The 19,592-nt window shown below is 36.9% G+C and overlaps 1 protein-coding gene across 4 annotated transcripts in view; it reads left to right on the top strand.

Moving 5' to 3' along the window:
- VEPH1 (ventricular zone expressed PH domain containing 1) overlaps positions 1-19,592 on the top strand; it is a 215,166-nt gene that overhangs the window by 7,338 nt on the left and 188,236 nt on the right. For all 4 annotated transcript variants that reach the window (XM_024740169.1, XM_024740167.1, XM_024740168.1 and 1 more), the window contains exon 2: positions 623-917. In XM_024740169.1, coding sequence (XP_024595937.1) covers positions 780-917 — 138 coding nt within the window. In that variant the 5' untranslated portion in view covers positions 623-779. The remainder of the gene's footprint in view (positions 1-622; positions 918-19,592) is intronic.

Genomic DNA, 19,592 nt, shown 5'->3' with positions numbered 1-19,592 from the left:
CACGTTCTATAGAGATTTATCTGGTCTCATACTCCCAGGCAGAGTTCTTTATTTCATAGCCATTTGTTTAGAGAGTACATAAGAATAGGGCACCTTCTGGACTGAGGTTCAGGAAGCTCCTGTTGTCAATACAGCAAAGAAGCCCAGCCAAGGAGGTAAGTTAAGCATTGGTTTCCACGTCCAGGAAACAGGCAGTGGGTCTAAAAGGTGTTTCCTGTGTTCTGTCTTCCTTTCATTGCCCTTTTCTGTTTGGTTCCCATGGGAATCTGTTTGGGGAAAATCTGGCAAGTATTGGGCATATTTGTTGCTGGTCCACTTGTTTCCTTGTGGCAGGGAGAGAAGGACAGGATATAGAAAGGATATAGAAAGGAGAAAAGTAGGGGATTTAAGCTGCTTTTTGAGGCTCAAATTAAATTCTGGAGAAATATAATCATTTTTGACAGGACTTTTTGAGACAAAATAAGGAAAGAGTTCTTTTGAAGATCATCAAGCCAGAATCTGTGATTCCATGCATATTTCCAAATGTCTTTGTTTTCCTCTCTCTCTTCTGGGCACCAAGTTCACATTCTGAGCTCATGCCATCCTACTAAAGGCTATCTTGTGTCATTTGTTTCTCTTGCAGAGCGTGTCAAAGAAGACCTCAAAGTCTGGAGAAAAATGACCTTTCAAGGAATACGAAGTCTATGTCCTGCTACATGTTTTTGTCTCACTAACCTCTGGTGACTGAGACACGTGGTCCTGGGCCTGCCGATAGTCCATTGATTATCAGACCCCTCAGCATGCATCAACTCTTCAGACTGGTCTTGGGACAAAAAGATCTTTCACGAGCCGGCGACCTCTTCTCCTTAGATGACTCTGAGATTGAAGACAGCCTGACAGAAGCCTTGGAGCAAATTAAAATCATTAGCTCATCTTCAGTAAGTAAACTCGTTCTTAGACTAGACCCCTGAAATGACCTATTCCGGAGCTAAATGACTGTACATATCCTGGGGAAAAAGATCTTTGCAGAGGAAAGAGGAAGGACCACTCATGTTGGTCTCTCTTAGCCCTTCTCTGTGGTTTAGCTGGCATCTGAGAAATAATACCAGGGAAGTCTTTGACTTGGGGAGCACCCAGACCACCTTTTGCCCATTCACAGAGACCAGAACTCTGGAAATGGCAGACCAGAGTGGAATTCTCACAAAAGGCTGTCTAAAGGTTGTTTCTACATCCTTGAAATGACATGGAGAGGAGAGGGAGCAAATCTGGGGGAAAGCAGACCCACCAAGCTGCCCAAGAGCATCAGTAAACAAAGCAGCGCCTGAGATGGGGGTTAAATAATGAAAGAAGGCAAGGTGACACCTCCTGCCACACAGGTAATACGAGACCAGGACAGCTATCTCTCTGCTGCCAGAAGTGACAGTTGCCCAGGGCTTAATCACGCTGATTCTGTCTGCTTCTGTATAATCTCTATTTTTTGAACCTTTCCTTTGCTCCTTTTTCTACACCCCCCCCCACCCATTTAAATTCAACTCACCCGTTATTAGCCCCCGGTATGATTAGACAAACTTAAAATCTCCATCAACCCTCCCATTCCTTCGCTTTTCCTCAGTGTCAAGATTATATATCCTGAAAGCACTTCTGAAAGAGAGCGCGTGTGGAGTGCCTGGCGTGGTCGGATGTTGACCTTCTTGACTGTGCTTGCAGGTTGGTCCCATTTCAGAGGCCAAGGCCACCAATTATCCCTTCCCATCCTCCCAGCTCAACAGTGTTTTTGCCAACACTTGGCACAAACACCCACCAGGCAAAGGAAAGAGACAGGACTCCAGCCATAAAATACTGAATAGCAAATATGTACATATTTCAGGGATAACAGCTTTCTTCCATGTCATAATGAAAAGATGCTTAAAAGGCATAGCAACCAGTGCTGCTTCCTCCTCAAATCTGTCAGCACGTTCTCTTGTTGGCTGCCATTAACGTGCCAAGTCCGCCCAGTGACAAGTGAAGTCACTGCCCAAACACTATTTTTTTCTCAGGTAATGTTTTTGACAGCAATTATGTGTCCAGAAAATTAATCAACTTAGTCTGACTCAGAAAACAAAGTATTCCTGGTACATTTCCGCTTTCTGGGTAGGATTTGTGTGCTATTTCCAGCAGTCCCTTCCTTCATACTCCTCTGGAAATAAACTGGCTGAATGTGCTACTGATTTTATCTAATCTAATGGAAAATATGTGTATGTATATCTAGGTATCTGTATCTATATTTCCCTGAAGCCTATTTCCACTAGAGGTCACTAGTGTCAGTGATTTCTTCTGTTTCTTCATCAATTGCTTTGTCTCACAGATGTCAAATTCAGAATTTCAGGACTGGTGAGTTCTATTATGTGTCCCCACTTTTAACCATTAAGGCTGGCATGTCCTTTGTCATCAAGAGCACTGTCCATACTTTAAGCCCTCCACTTAGCATCCCACGAGACTAGTAGGTCTGGAGAGCTAGTAGTTCTCTTGAGATCTGCATCTACTAATTTCTGTCACATCCCATTTCTTCCATTCTCTATCTGTAACCATGGCACAGAGTAGATAGGTGGCAGAATAAAAAGAATAATTTTTTTTAGAGGAAATCATGCAGATCATTCCAATTTTTAAATGCAGGGATCATGTTGATCGATACAGTTTTGAAATTTGCTGATCAATCCTAGTTATAAACATGTTCCTGTTTCGCATTCCTTCCCAGCTCCCCTTCTTTAAAAGCCAGTTCAAGTTTCATTATTCCTGAAATGATTTCTAGTGGTTCTAGTTCTTAGTGGTTGCCTCTTTCTAAAAGGACTTAATTGCCCTTTTGCATTATACTTTTCTTATAGAAAGTCATCTATTCATATATCCTCAAGTGCAGTCTCTACATGGGGGAAATCCAGGATCTATGTTTTCAGCCTTCATATCTCTCGCTGAATTTCAAGCTCGTACTAATTGATATCCACCACCTCAGATTCAATATATCTAAATTAGCAGTTGTCACCTTTCTTCCAGTTATACTACCCTTTTCCTAGATCTCCAGGTTTGAAACCTGGAGTCATTCTTGACCTCTTTCTCTCACTCTCACCTTTTCCTGTAAATTCTGTAGGCACTGCATGAGAAATGGCTCTCATCTGCTGCTTCCCTTCCCTTCCTGCTGCTATCACCTTGGCTTAGGCTCTCAAACTAATTGATCTCCCTGCCTTTGGCCTTGCCTTTCTCTAGTTCAATCTACTAACAGTTACCAGCTTAAATTTCCTAAGCCAGCTTTTATTACATGTCTCTCCATTGTTCAAAGTGTTTCCATGATGCCTCAATACCCATGACATTCAATGACCAATGCCAATGATCAGTCCCCTGAACGACCATGCCTACTCTATGGTTACTTCCCTGTTAACTGCATCCCATCCTTCCCTTATAACCAAGATCAGATAAATATTCCTTCTTAGGCCTTTCCTAATGACCCTGGATCTCAGTAATCAATTCGACTTCTCAATTCCTCTTTAGAAACATAGAACTGGAAGGACCTTCTAAACTGTCTTGTCCAACTTCCTTACAGCACAGAAATCCCTTCTTTAGGATTCTCGACAAATAGGTGGCCTCTCCTTCTGTTTTTGCAATGATGGGGACATAGTACGTTTCTGATATTTTTTTCCTGCTCCACCATTTTCCTTTGGTAAATTGCCCCTTCCCATTGCCTGAAGCCTTCCTTGATGGGGCCTTGAGTCAAGGTTTTCTACTTTGCCTTTGACAGGGAGGGGGGAAGGCAGGAGTGGGGACACCTGACCCAAGCTATGCCAATCAGATTTTCTTTCCCAGTAATTCTAGAAAAGAAATCAGCAAAGGGTGAGCTATCATGATGATGGTGTCCCAAAGAAACAGTCCTTGCTTCCTGTCCCTCTATGACTATAGCTGCCTCAGTCATTGTCTTTCTAAGGCTAGATACTACAAATTTCCCTTCAAATCTGCAAGCCACCTCATATCTTTTAATTATTTTATTTGTTTGTTTATTTTGCTACAGTTATCCAAACTTTTCCTGCTGCTTGTGAACAAAGAATCCTAACTGTCAAAGAGATAGCTGTCTCACTGTTGGAAGTTCAAATTGTTAGTGTGTTCCTCCTTTTGGCCTAATAAAATCGCAGTCTATGTATTTTCTTTCTACTATTCTTTGTTCTATTCTCTGCCCTCAACAATCAAGAGAATCTAACCTCTGTTCCTACAAGAAGAACTTTAAACATGTGCAGATAGGTATCAGGTCTCACCTCTGGCTTCTCTTCCCAGCTGAATATCCTTATGTTTTTCCGTGACAAAGAAGGGCCTGTAGCAGGGATAGTTTACACCAGTCTCTGGTCTGGAAACTCAATTTTGTCAGTACATGAGAAATGGTATTTAAATCATGCTATCAGAAGTATGAAACATAATGGTGACTTAGTGATTTATAATGAAAAGTATAACGTCTGTCAGAATTATTGTGTGTTCCATGCTATTCTCCCCGACTCTATTTACCCAGTCTTTCTCTAGACAAGGAATATTATTACTGATTAGGTGTCCTCCTCTTCTATTATAATCACATTTTAGCCCTACCTCCTGGAGATTGTATTTAACTTACCTGTAAAGTCACCCATGTATAGGTAGTGTCTTGCATTAGCCCTGTAGTTATTAGCTAATCCCACTCATACAAGTGGGGTTTTTTTGTTTGTTTAATCCTCAAAGGGCAATCTTTTTTCCAGATTTTTGGAGGATGCCTCTTTGTAGCCTATGTTCTCAGAATTTTGGTTACCCTCCCCTGGAATCTTTTAAATTTATTATTGTAATTTATCATTGCCTGATACTTGAACCAATTGCTTGGAACAGTTGCTGATTCTAGTCAGATACTCTGCTTCTAAAACTTCTTTTCAATAGTAACATCACACAATTGGCCACATTTATCCTTTGATGTTCCAAGACCCTGAGGTTAAATCAAGATTTGTAATTAGATAACTTGAAAAAATTTTTTAAGTATAGAATGTCACATTTTAACCATTGAAATAATATTCTTGTCTTTAGGCCCTCATTCCAGAATGTTTATACCTTTTAAAAAACCATGATTCTGTCCAATATATTAGTTATCATTCCCAGCTTTGCAGAATCTGAAAATTCAGTAAGCAAGCCTCTAATCCTTCCCCCAAAGTCACTCATAAAACAATCGAATGTTACTAGACTCTGCTCTGCAGTCCATGCCCTTTTTTTCCATCAGTTACTCTAAAACAGAGCTCGAAAATATTTTATCCTCAGGCTTGATTTGAGAAAGTGACTTCTCACTCGAAATTCTAAGTTCCCAAATACACCTTTAAGTTTTGTCTTTTCATTTCAAGTCTTATCTGGACTACCTAGGCTCCCTCTTTCCAGACTATCCAGGTGAGACTTTCTCCCTATCCATTCAGCCTCTTCTCATACTCTCAGCACCACCTTTCCCACGATGCGCACCCATGCCTAATCGATCTACCCGTCTTCCAGTTCTCTTTAATTTTTTTAATAATAAAAAAGTTAGGTACACGAAAATCACCAAATTTAAGAAATTAAATAAAATTGTTATCACCTGCATGTGTCTCTCTAACCCAATGCACCTCCCTTTCCTCTCTTAAGGAAACCAATATCCTGTTGTGGTATTTATCCATACGTGTTTTTAAACTTTTTATGTTTATGTTTATGTTTATGTTTTTAAACTTTATATAAATAGTGTCATAAGTCTCAATGTTACGTTTTTGAGGTTTATCTATGTCGGTACATGTAGTTGCAATTCTTTTGTTTTCAGTGAAACAGTGTATTCCATCCCATGACTATGCCACAATTTATCTATGCAATCTTTTTTTGATGGACATTCACTATTTTAACAGTGCTGCAGCGAACATTCTTATAATTAACAATTTTGGCAAATGTGCTTAATATCTAGTGTACACAATCAGAAGGGAAACAACTAATTTTGGGGTTTTGTGTACTTTCAATTTTCTGATAAACCACCAAATTGCTCTCCAATGTGGTTTTACCAATTTACACTCCCATCAAACATGTACAGTATGAGAGTCCCAGTGGCTTTATTTCCTTATCAATGCTTGCTTTTATCAGATTTTTAAAGCATCAGTTTAAGTGAAGCAGTGTCTGATTGTTATTTAAACTTTCACTCCTCTCATTATTATTATTATTTTTTTTTGTGGTACGTGGGCCTCTCACTGTTGTGGCCTCTCCCTTTGCGGAGCACAGGCTCCGGACACGCAGGCTCAGCGGCCATGGCTCACGGGCCCAGCAGCTCCGCGGCATGTGGGATCTTCCCAGACCGGGGCACAAACCCGCGTACCCTACATCGGCAGGCGGACTCTCAACCACTGCGCCACCAGGGAAGCTCTCACTTCTCTCATTATTAGGGAGTCTGACCATTTCTTCATATGTTTATTTGCTATTTGCCATTTGAGTTTTCTTTTAAGTAAAGCACCTCTTTATGGTTTGGGTTTTTTTTTTTTTTCCTTTCCATTTTTCTCTTGAGGTTTAAAAAGAATCTGTTCTTGTTAAAGGAGTTTTTTTGTATATTTTTCTACAAATCCTTTGTCACTTTGTGCATGTTGCATGTCTCTTACTCCAAATATAGCTTGCCTTTTTTTTTTTTTTTTGGTACACGGGCCTCTCACTGTTGTGGTCTCTCCCGTTGCGGAGTACAGGCTCCGGACGCGCAGGCTCAGCGGCCATGGCTCACGGGCCCAGATGCTCTGCGGCATGTGGGATCCTCCCGGACCAGGGCATGAACCCCTGTCCCCTGCATCGGCAGGTGGACTCTCAACCTCTACGCCACCAGGGAAGCCCAGCTTGCCTTTTACTGTAACATCTTGATATCCGATAGGATGAGTATCCCCAAACTCTTTCTTTAATATTGTTTTATTTCTGTTCTTTAATAATTTTGTATTAAGCTTCTCAAGTTTCATGAATAATTCTGTCAGTATCTTGATTGAAATTTCATTATATCTGTAGATTAATCTGAAGAAAATTAACATCTTTATGGTACTGTTTTCTTATCTGTAGATAATGTTCATCTGTCCATTTATTTAGATCTTCTTCAATATCTTTCAATAAGGTTTTATGATTTTTTTCCTTAAGGCTCTTGAGTCTTATACATTCTTTAAAATTTATAAATATTTTATGCTTTTAGCTGAAGTTATAAATGGTACCCTTTTAAAAAATTATATTTTTCAACTATTTTTGAGGTGATAATAGCATAAATGACACTTGTATAGTAATATTATGTCCAGTAAACTCCCTCAACTCTCTTATTAGTTATAAATTTTTTCCATTTATTCAACAAATATTTATTAGGTACCTACTATGTTCCAGACACTTCTATGCTGAGGACATAGGAGTAAGTAAAATAGACCAAAAAAAACCAAAAAACAACTCTGCCTTCATCCATTTAATTGGGTGAGGCAGAAAACAAAATAAATAAGGAAAATATGTAGTATATTAGAAGAGGATAAGTGCTATGTAGAAAAATAAAACAAAGAATGGGGACATAAAATTGGAGGTTTGAAATTTTAAGTAGAACAAGGCAGGCCATACTAAGAAGCTGACATTTAAGCAAAACTTGAAGGAGATGAGGGAGCATTACCTGTGGATACCTGCAGGAAATCACTTCAGGTAGAGGAACCATAAAGTACAAAGGTCCTTAAGTTGAGGGCAGCCTAGAGTTTTTGAGGAACAGCAAGGAGGTCAGTGTGCTTGCAGCAGAGGGAGCAAAGTGGAAAGATCATAGGAGATCGGGTCAGAAGGAAAGTGCAGGCTGGATCATATTGGTCCTTGGGCAGAGAGCTGGAGAGTTCTGACCAGAGAAGTAACATGATCTGACTTTCCTTTTCCTGTTTTGAAAAGAGTCTGCAAAAAGGCAAAAGTGGAAACAGGGTGGCCAATTAACCTGCTTCTGCAATAACCCAGATATAAGAAACAACAGAGACTCTTGGAGCAATAGAGGTGATGATAAGTGTTCAGATTCTGGATATATTTTGAAAGTGGTACAAACAAGATTTGTTGATATGGGTACAGCATGTAAAAAGAGAGAGAGAAAGGACTTGAAGATTTTTGGCCTGAAAAACTAGAATGATAAAATTGTTGTTAAGTAAAATGGAGAAGACTGGGAGGAACAGATTTGGGGGAGAGGTAGAAAGGACTCAAGAGTTCTTTGGACATGTAAAGTCTGAGCTGTCAGACATCTGAGCAGAGATATAGTGTAGATAGTTGGATATATGAGTCTGGGGTTGAGCAGAGAAGTCTGGGCTGGACATTTTAATGTTGGAACTCATCGGCATTGAGACTGGATGGGCTCACCAAAGAAGTGAGTGTAGACAGAGAAGAAGAAAGTCCAAAGGCTGAGTCCAGCACACAAAGATCAAAAAGATGATGAAGGAGGACAAGTCAAGTACACTGAGAGAAGGGTCCAGTGAAAGAGGAAGAAAGTCAGAAGAGCATGATGTCCTGAGAGCCAAGTGGACACTATCAAGGACACAGCGATGTCAAATGCTGCTGATAGGTCAAGTGATGTGAGGACTGAGAACTGACCATTATTCCAGCACACGAAGGTCATTGTGACTTGACAAAAACAGTATCATTGGGTAGAGAGGAGTGAAAACTGGATTGGAGTTCAAGACAGAATGGGAGGAGATTTGGAGAAAATGAGCCGTGACAACTCTGGGCATTTTCCTACAAAGAGGAACAGGGAAATGGAGTGGTAATTAGAAAGAATTAGGGAGTCCAAGAAAGGATTTTTTTAAGAAAAGAGAAGCACATTCTTTGGAATTTTTTATATATACAATCATTATCTTAAAATAATGATGGTTTTGTTTCTTCCTTCTCAATTCTTACGTCTTTTATTTGATTTCTCTGTCTCCTTGTCCTGACTAGCTCTCGAGAACAATGTTGAATACAATAGGAATAGCAGATACACTTTTTTCCTTCTTTAAAGGAAGCTTTCTGACTTTGCAATGTAAGTATAACGTCCTTTGCTCCAGGCTTTTGGTTAATATCTTTTGTCAGATTAAGGAGATTCCCTTTCATTTGTATTTTTCGAAGAACTGTTAAAGTTTATCAACTGCTTTTTCTGCTCTTTCTAGATAATCCGATTTTCTCTTTTAATCTGTTAATGTGGTGAACTGCAGTAATAGATTTTTAAAATATAGAGCCATTGTTACACTCCTGGGATAAAATAAAATTTTACATTTATTTTAATATATTTCCTGATTTGGTTTCATATTTTTAAAGGAGTTTTGGAACTGTAAGCTTGGCCTATAATTATCCTTTCTTCTACTAATTTTACCTGGCTTTGGTATCAAAGTATAAATACCAGTCTCATAAAATGAGTTGGGAAATATCTCCACATTTCTATTATATACAACAGTTTTATAAGGTGGTGATGATCTATTCCTTGATCTCACAAAACACCCTTGGGGCACCATGAGTTTGTCTGGTTGGTTTTCTGGGGTAGATTTCTGAGGTACTGATTCAATTTCTTTGAAGAAAATGGAAGGATTTTTGCTTCAGTCACTTTTGATAAAATATAATTTCTAGGAAATTGTACATCTGAGTTTTCAAATTGATTGGCATAAAAATGTTTGCATTATTTTGTGTGTGTTCTGCTGCATCTGTATTTAAATGCTCTTTTTCATTGATATTTTCTTTCATCAATATTTTTAGAATTTTGTCTTTTTTTAAAGCTTTTAGCATCTATATAGGATGTTTCTTTCTTATTAATTTCTTTTTTAATGTTTATGATTTTCCTCTTTATTCTTTCTCTGGTTGTATTCTGCTTTTTTTTTTTTTTTTTACTCATCTCCTGAGTTGTATGATTAGCTTATTGCTTTTTTTTACTTTCTTATTTTTTAATATAAGCACTTAATGATGATAGATTTCTTGCTAAGTACCACTTAGCTTCATCCTACAAGTTTTTGAGACATAGTATTTTCATTATAAATTCTAAATACTTTATTGATTGTGATTTCCTCTTTGACTCATAAGTAAGTTAGAAGGTTGTGCTTTAATGTCCCAAAGAATATTTGTAATCTTGTTGAGTTAAAATTTAACTGCATTGTAGTCAGAGAATGTTAACTGCATGATACCAATTGTTTGGAAATGGTTGACTTGCTTTGTAGCATAGTTTATGGCTAATCTGTGTACATAGTAATAGCTAATGCTTATGTAGCAGTTGCTTTGTTCCAGGAACTGTTCTAAGAGCTTATCACAAGTTAATATGCTTTTTCCTTTCTAAACTTTTGAGATAAATATACTAATATTATCCCCATTTTATAGACGAGGAAACTGAGAGACAGAGAGTTTAGTAATTTAACTTGTCCAAGATTATATAGCTAGTAAATTGTAGAGCCAAGAATCAGGTTCGGAGAGTTTGGCTTCAGAAACTGTTCTTAGCACCACACTAGACTGCCTGCCTCTTTACATGTTTCATATGTGCCCAAGAAGAATGCGTATTTTCTAATCATTGAGCATAAGACATTAAGCTTGTCAATTAAAGAATTCTTATTAATTGTATTGTTCAAATTTTCTATAGCCTTAATAAAATTGTTTTTGCTTGGACTGCCAATTGCTAAGAGAGGCATTAAAAAATTTTTAATTTCTATTTCTAGTCTCTTAGTAGTTACCTTTAAAATTTTAGCAAACATAGTCACTATATTTCATCAATTCTAAGATACTTTTCACATATCTATATCTCTGAAACAAGTATACATTTTATGATTGATTGAAATATAACAGTTGCTATGGGCCAGGCAATAGGCATAATATAGTTGTCATTGCCCACGTATGCATGAACTTATCATAGCTTTGCATATTGTTACCATTCCAACTGAATTATGTGCATTATTATTACCAATATTGAGTTAATATACATTTAAAATGTTTCAAAACTTCTAAATATAATGTGGCACTGAAACAAAAACTTATTAGCAATGCAGAAAGGCATGGAAAGAGAGGACCAGGGTATAAATTCTGTATTAATGAATGAAATATTCATAATTGAGGGAAAGATAGAAATTCCATCTTTTCTTGCAAAACAGTAACTGAGAACTTTATGGAACCTAAAACAAAACAAAATAAAAACACCTTTTTATTACTGAGGTATTTATAAAAGATTGCCTATTAAAATATAGTAAGTAGTACAACTGAAAGCAGAAGAAACAGGCAATTCCCTTAGAATAGATGAAAGAAATTTCAAAGAAACGAATTCGTGTCGTGCATAAGATTTTCTTTAAGGCATGATGTAACTCACAATTAAATGGCACATTTTTCTCTTTCTTCATAATGGTAGGTCTTATAATTGACACCTTCTTACATCTGATAAATTATAATGAATGTCTAAAGTTATGCAATGGCTCTATTCTCCTCCTATTACCACAAGGAAGTTGGAACACTTTAATACTCATCTTACATATTCTTAAGCAGCACTTTTATTCTACCTTGTTTAATGCCCTCAAAACTATTCTTTAAAATTACTGACTTGTTTTTTTAAATTCAGCCAATGCTTACTTTGAGCACCTAAGGTACTGTTTCTTTTCTCACCATTCTTTTTTTTTTTTTTATTCTCTTCCTCCTTTTTTTTTTCCTTTTGAATCCAAATTCCTACTTTCTGAAGTATACATTTTAAAGCCCCTTCAGTGAAGGTCTGTTAGTAATAAACCCTCTCAATGTTTGTTTTTCTGTTTTTCAGACTTTTTGTCTTTATTTTGCCCTTAATTTTGAATGATAATTACCTGGATATAGATTTCTAGATTTGTAGTCTTTTTATTCCTCAGTAATCTATACTATTGCTGTTGTGAAATCTGCTGTCAGTTTGTCATTCCTTTATGCATAATCTACTTTTTTCTATTTTAATATTTTCTCTGTGTCTTTGATGTTATAGGTTTTCACTATTATGTGTCTAGATGTGGTTTTATTTGTGTACTTCTACTTAATCCTCATTGTGTTTTGTGATTTTGAGTTTTATGCCTTTTATCAAACTTGGAAAGTTCTTAAATATTGTATCAAATATTGCCTTTCCCATCTAATCTCTCCTTCTGGAAATCCTATTTATTTACTTATTTATGCATTCCAAAAATATGTTTTGAGTACCTACTATCTTCCAGCAATGTTTTTAGATATTGGGAATATAATGGTAAACAAAGCAGACAGAAAGAATTGCCCTCATATCCTTTATATTCTATCCTATTTTATTCATGTCTCTCTTTCTTTTTAATTGTGGTATAATTGACATATAACATTATGTTAGTTTCAGGTATACAACATAATGATTTGATATTTGTATGTATTGCAAAATGGTCACCACAATAGGTCTAGTTAACATGCATCACCATCAAAGTTACAAATTTTTCCCCTTGTGATGATAGTTAATAACACTGTATTGCATATTTGAAAGCTGCTGAGAGAGTAGATCTTAAAGGTTCTCATCACAGGAAAAAAATGTTTTGGAACTCTATGTCTCTTCATCTTTTATATTTTCCATCTCTATGTGATACTTTGTTTTTTCGTTTCCTCAGCTCTGTATTCCAATCCACTGAGTATTTGGGGGTTGGAATTTGATTGCCATCCAAGTTTCATTTGGTTTCCATTCTAAGTTTCATTCGGTTCTTTTTGACATCTTTGGGGCCTTTTTAAAGTGACTTGGTCTTTGTTCATAAAAATAATTTTCCTTTGGGGCTTCCTTGGTGGCGCAGTGGTTGAGAGTCCGCCTGCCGATACAGGGGACGCGGGTTCGTGCCCCGGTCCGGGAAGATCCCACATGCCGCAGAGTGGCTGGGCCCGTGAGCCATGGCCGCTGAGCCTGCGCGTCCGGAGCCTGTGCTCCGCAACGGAAGAGGCCACAACAGTGAGAGCCCCGCGTACTGCAAAAAAATAATAATAATTTTCTTTATACATTGAATCATTTTGAACATATAATTGCATAATTTGAGATCAATAATTCTATTACTTGAAATTTTTGAGTATCTAATCTGCTTATTAGAGACTTAGTTTCTTATTTCCTTGAGTGTTTTATAAATCTGAATTTTTTAGTTGTGTTTAAATAAGGATTTTACTTGTGTGAATACTGAATTGCCTGAAGGTTGAGTGTTTTATCCCTCAAAGCAGTTTTATACTTGCTTCTGCTGGGAACCCCAGTGATATTATCATCTCTGGGACAGCTTCTGGTTTTGTTGTTGTTGTTAGTGTCTTGAGTTTGGAGATTCTTGGAATGGTAAAATAAATGAGGTATGCATATAGGTGTGGTTTTTAAAGTGGAAAGAGTGATACAAATATAAAGGATTATCAATATGGACGCCAATGTAGAATGTGACCATAACCGAGGAGTAACTATGTGGTGTTTTTTGTGCTGTATGTTATTTAGTGGTTATGGAATAAATGTATAAAAATTGTAACCAAAGAAGGCAATATCTGTAATTCTCTGTAAGTTATAAACCCAAGGCTGGCTTTTAGGGATCTGGTATCCTTAAGAGAAATGATAAACATAGTAATAGCTAACCTTTATCTGTACTTACTATGTGCCACACACTGTTGTAAATCCTTTCCCTGTATGTTAGCTCATTTAATCCTCACAACTATGACTATAGGAGGTAAATATTAATAACATTCCAATTTTAAAGATTAGGCAACTGAGTTATAGAGAGATAAGTGATTGCCCAAGATTGCGGAGCTGATAAGACCAGAACATAGCTTTGAGCTTGGGCAGTCTGACCCAAGAGCCCATGCTCATAACCACTATGTTATACTGTCTCTAAAGGGGAAGAGAAATGATCCATCCTTTGCCATAAGATGTCTCCCTTCTTCTCTCTCAAGCCTCTACTTTCATGCCAAATCCACTCCTCCCACCACTAACCATTTTATTTCAGAGGTTCCACATTCCCTTTTGCCAGTGGGCCATTCCCTGAAGAGTGCTTACAACATAGAGAAGGGTGACTGAAAGGTTAATGGATGGTGATGTGGAGGTGTGGTGTCTATGGCTGAGTGGGAGTTATCCATCCTGATAACTAGACCTGGAGCAGCACAATGCGTGGCTTTTTCATTGTCCTACTCCTCCATTTTGACATGCCCACCACTTTAGGATAAATTACTTTAAAATTGACAATGACCAGGTCACTGTGAGAATGAATCTCTAAACTCAGCTTGATGGGTTTGCTATTAAATAGATCTGGTCCTTGGAAGATATTCATTTTAATATGCATGGGTACTAACCCAATCTTGCGCTCAAGCATAAACACATACATATGGACACATATATATTTCATAAGAACAGGGTGTTTCCTGGAATGTGAATCAGGAAAACCCTAACTTCAAAGCTGATTCTTCACCAAAAAGCTTTAAACTATTCAATTACATCATTAAAATAATTAAAAAGGTTGGGTTTTTTTGTTTTTGTTTGTTTGTTTTGCTTTGTCTTTTTGAATATCTGCCGAAGGAAGCAGTTAACTACTAATTCAGGTTTTTCCCTTTACTGGAGGAAATCTCCTTTTTAGAGAATAAATTTTTCTTCATGTCATACATAGGAATTTGAATATATTAAATTTCCAGTTGAGAAGTCTCTTTATTTTTAGTGAAGTGGTATGGAATAAGAAATTATTAGCTGCAAGAAGTTCACAGTAATAAGAAGGTTCCTAACTGGTGCACCTATACCTAATATATTAACATATCAGCTGAATTTACGACCAATGTGAAGTGATTTATCCTTATGGACAGCTGCTCAACTTTGCTAGTTAGAAATCTTTGAATATATGCCTTTGGTTCAACAATCTCACTGACACTATCCTGTACACTCCAGCGTCATTCCAAGGCAGCTTTTTCAAAATTTCCTAAAAATTCAGTACTCTCTTAGCATGGAAGTTATTGAACCTTTGTGTTCATGAACCAAGACACATGTATATGCCATGTGCTTTCATTGATTTGCACCTTCAACTTTTACTGAGGCTTGTTTCATCCAAATGAAAATCTCTTTGCTATTTGTTGTTAAATGATTGTTTAGGCATGGTTTAGTATGTTTCTCAATGTCATCTATATAAGCTCTGTGGTAACTGGGTTCCAGGGACCCAATTTAAAATGACTGCTCCAAGGGAGAAACAAAATCTTGGGTGAGGCCATTTCCTTTGACCAAGGACAGTTTTGGCAGGCAAACTTGGCTATGAACCAGCTGAGAAAATGAGTGTCTTTTTCCTAGCAGGGGATTTGGGCAGTGTAGCATAGTCTCCACTACAGTCTACCCCTGGCACCGTGAGTCCATTTGCTTTATGTAATCATTTCTTCCCATATGGAAACAGCTTCTCGGAGATGCTGATTGATCTCTACCACGCCAGTTGGTATCAGTGCTGCAATTGGTACTCATCGTCTCATGGCAGGCTGAATAATGGCTCCCCAAAGATGTCCACATCTTAAACTCCAGAACCTATGGATTTTACCTTACATGGCAAAAGGGATTTTTCAGATGTAATATAGTTCAGGATCTTGACATGGGGAGATTTTTCTCTTTTATCTGGGTGGGCTTGGTATAATCACAAGGATCCTTGCAGTAGGGAGGCGAGAAAGTCAGAGGCAGAAGAAGGAGATGGAATGATGGAAGCAAGGTTGGAGTGATGTACTTTGAAGATGGAGGCTCATGGAGGCCATGAGTCAAGGAATGCACATAACTTGTAGAAACTAGAAAAGAAAAGGAATTGGATTCTCCCCTCAGAGCCTCCAGATGAACTATCTGTGCTTTAGCCCAATGAGACTCATTTTCAACTTTTTACCTCCAGAACTGTAAGAAAATTAATTTGTCAACACAAATTCTTAAGCCTCTAAATATGTGATAATTCATTACAGCAGCAACAAGAAAGCTGATATAGTCTTCCTCCTTCACCACCTATTCTAGATTCTCCTCACCTTCAGCTTACACCTCTGCTGATTTAAGTTGCTTCTTAGTTGGGGGGCTCAGATGCTTTTTCCTGAGGGATCTGAGACCCTGGTCTCCATGCCCTTCTTAGGCTGCGACTTTGTCCATTTACATCAAAATTGGGCAAGGCAGTGCCTACAGATGCCCCCACTGTGTAACAGCAGCCCAACCTCCTCCTAATGCTGTGGCCAATTACCCTTGCCAGGATGGCAGCTCTTTTTGTTTTCTGCTGGTCTCTTGACTCAGGAACCTGGAGTGTCTGGGCTCCCAGGCGTGTGTATTCTACCCATAGTGAATTCAACACCATGCGATGGTCATTATTTTAGCATGTATGTATGTATATATATTGCTTGTTGGAGAATGGTGGCCCATTCATATAGAGTATTTGGCTGAGTTGCTCCTTCAAAAGCCTATTCTATTGATCTGTTAGTCCAGCAGTTTCAGGTGGTATGTGATAAGAACAAGTGATAGAATCCCATGACCATGTGCCGACTGCTGAACCTCCTTGCTGTAAAGTGGTTCTTTGGTCAGATACAATGTTTTGTGGGATCCTATGTCAGCAGATCACATACTCTGTGACCCCTTAAATAGTAGTTGAGGCTTAAGACCTGGGGGCAGGAAAGGCAAACTCAAACTCTGATTACATCTATTCAGTAGGTATTGATGTCTTTTCTGGAGTGGAAAGACCTAAAGCAAAAAAATTGCCATCAAATGATTGATTGGTTTTCTTGAGGGATAGTGCCATTTTGGGGGCTCAGCACTGACCTCTGTTGCCAGCAGACTGCACACTTAGGCAATGACAATAATAACAAGATCAACCTTGGTGAATAGGAGCTTATACTGTTGGGTGATGCCTAGCTTATATCCCAAGGCTACTCCATTCATGCACCCATTGGATCACACTGTAGTGGCTATGATAAAGCTGATGTCATCTAAGCCATCCTATCCACTTGTTTTTTTAGTGCCTCTTCTGTGGTTAATGCTCTCATGGGCATTAAAATGGGATAAAAAAGATATCTACACTTTGTGCCAAATTCCATGTATCAAACCACATGTTTCTTGCTCAGAGTTCCTTATCTCTGATCTCTCAATCTTCCTTCTTCCAGGCCCTTGGCCATTCAGCCAAGCCATCTGCCACCACTCATGATTCTTAGCTCTTACCTGTACGTTCCTTTTTCCATACAAAGTTAAGGACCAAGTGCACAGCCTGAAGCTCTGTCCATTGGGAGAATTTTCTCTTATTGTTGTCATTCAAGGTCTACTTCTAACTAGGTCTACACTGAAACAGCAGTCAAATTTTGACTTCCATCCACATACTGAGCTAACCCATCAGTAGTCCAAGTTCACATGTTTTCCTACTCTATCAGCAGATCATAAGGGAACCTGCCATATGACTGTGTCCTGGAGGTGTCATTTCTATAGTAGTAGATGACATAGGAGTCTAGGCTACCTGTTCATACAGCTTATTTGTGCCTTCTGGCTTTGTTTGTGTCTAACCCAAGATGTGCCACTTCCTAGCAAAATAACTGAACTCCAAAAGTTAAGAAAAAACAAAATCATAGTACAAAATAAAATGACATATTAAGATCAAATATATCTATCATATCATTTCATCTAAATGGTCAAACTTGTCTGTTATAAGAAAAAGACTTTTAGATGGGATCACAAGGCAAAAGCTAGCAAACAAGAGACATATATTAAATAAAATGATTTAGAAAATGTAAAAATAAAAAGATGAAAATCAATAATTTACTTGATTAAAGTACATGTTAAAATTAATTCAAATTAAAGCAAATCCTTTTGATATTTACAGCAAAACCATATGCCACATATTCAAAACTAATATGAGTTTATTATTATTTTTTGTACCATGCCAAATTACCAAATAAAGCACATGAAATGACACTTTGAGACAGAAAGTCAACACTGAGTCAAAATTAATCCTCTTTGCTGAAAATTCTGAGAAGCAGTTTGTCCACATATCTGCTAAAGCAGGGCCCTCTGTTCTCAAATGAAGATCTGTGAACTCTGCATGTAATCCCACCATGTTTAAAAAAGAGTGGATATATGTATACGTATAACTGATTCACTTTGCTGTACAGCAGAAACTAACACAACATTGTAAATCAACTATACTCCAATAAAAATTAATTTTAAAAAAGTGCTGACAGAATGATTTGGAATCATATGATCAAGTACTACCTTCTTATTTTTGTATAACCTATATACTAGGCATATCTTCAGCTATTAAGAAGCATTGAATAATGACTACTAAATTGTTTTATACAAAGTTATATTAACAGCCATTCATTTGATGTAAATCAATGTAAAAGTATGTAAAAGAAATGTTAAAAATATGAAAATGATGCTAGGAAAATGCAAACCAAAAGAAAGAACTCATGATCTTTATATCAGACAAGGAAAAACATATGCCAAAAACACTAAATGAGACAAAGAAAGGAAATTTTTACGACAAAGGATTTGGTTCACAAGTTATAAAGATTAAGAATATCTATGCATCAAATTATATAGCAACAATATTCATAAAATGAAAACTTTAGGAGATACCAGGAAAAAAAGATAAGATATATTAGTTGTAGGAAATTTTAATTCACTTCTCTTGGGCCATAATACATGAAAGTAAAAAAATTTAAGTAAGGCTATAAGAAAGATCTTCCAAAATCTTTTTATGAAATTGTCATAAAGTTGGTATGAAACCTGACAAAGATAAAGACAAATCCCTCAAATATTGATGCAAAATTATTAAATAAAATATTAATAAACCAAACCCAGTAGCACATTAAAAAATTAATTTCCCAGGATGCAATAGGATATATTCCAGGAATGCAAAGATAACTGACATTAGGAAATTTGTGTCTATAATTTATCATATCAATAGATCTAAGGGCAAAAATAATATATCTATAAATTCTAAAAAGGCATTTAATGAAATTCATTATCCATTCTTGATTAAAAGATAACTTCAATAAAACAGGAATAGATTGGTACTTTCTTAACATTACAAAAAAACAGCATAATACTTACTAGAGAAATTCTAGGAGTATTTTCCTTAAAGTTAGGAACTGTACAAGACTTTCTAGTATAATGTAATTCTTTTACATTTTTCTAGAGATTCTAGCCAAAACAATTAATAAGAAGATAAAATTAGCAAAAAGTTTAAAAAGGAGGAGGTAAAATTGCCATCTTTTGCAAATAACATGAGAACATAACTGGAAATCCAAGAGGATCAACTGAAAACACTCTAACATTAAAAGAATTCAGTGAATTGGTAGGGTATTAAATTAGTGTTCAGAAATTGGTAGATTTTATATAACAATAACCAGTTAGTGGAAATAGTCACCAAGAAGAACCAATTTAGAATGTCAAAAGAAAGATAAAGTAGATATATATAAATAATCTGCATGAATAAATGTGCATGCTCTAGATTAAGAAATCTTTTAAAATCTTTCTGAGGGACACAAAAGTGGACCTGAAAAGTAGAGGCATGCTATATTCTTACATAGGAAACTCAGCATCATAAATATGTCAGTTATCCCTAAATTAGTTGAAATATTTTAATAAAAACATCATCAGAAATTTTCTTTCTGAACTAGGCAAGATGATTCTATAGCTCCTCTGGGTAGCAGTAGTAGTACTCACAGTAGTGATA

This window comes from Neophocaena asiaeorientalis, unplaced genomic scaffold (genome assembly GCF_003031525.2).
Source record: "Neophocaena asiaeorientalis asiaeorientalis breed wild unplaced genomic scaffold, Neophocaena_asiaeorientalis_V1.1 scaffold50, whole genome shotgun sequence".
NCBI lineage: Eukaryota > Metazoa > Chordata > Mammalia > Artiodactyla > Phocoenidae > Neophocaena > Neophocaena asiaeorientalis.
The sequence above is the reverse complement of the archived record's forward strand: the minus strand, read 5'-3'. Positions and strand labels throughout refer to the sequence as shown.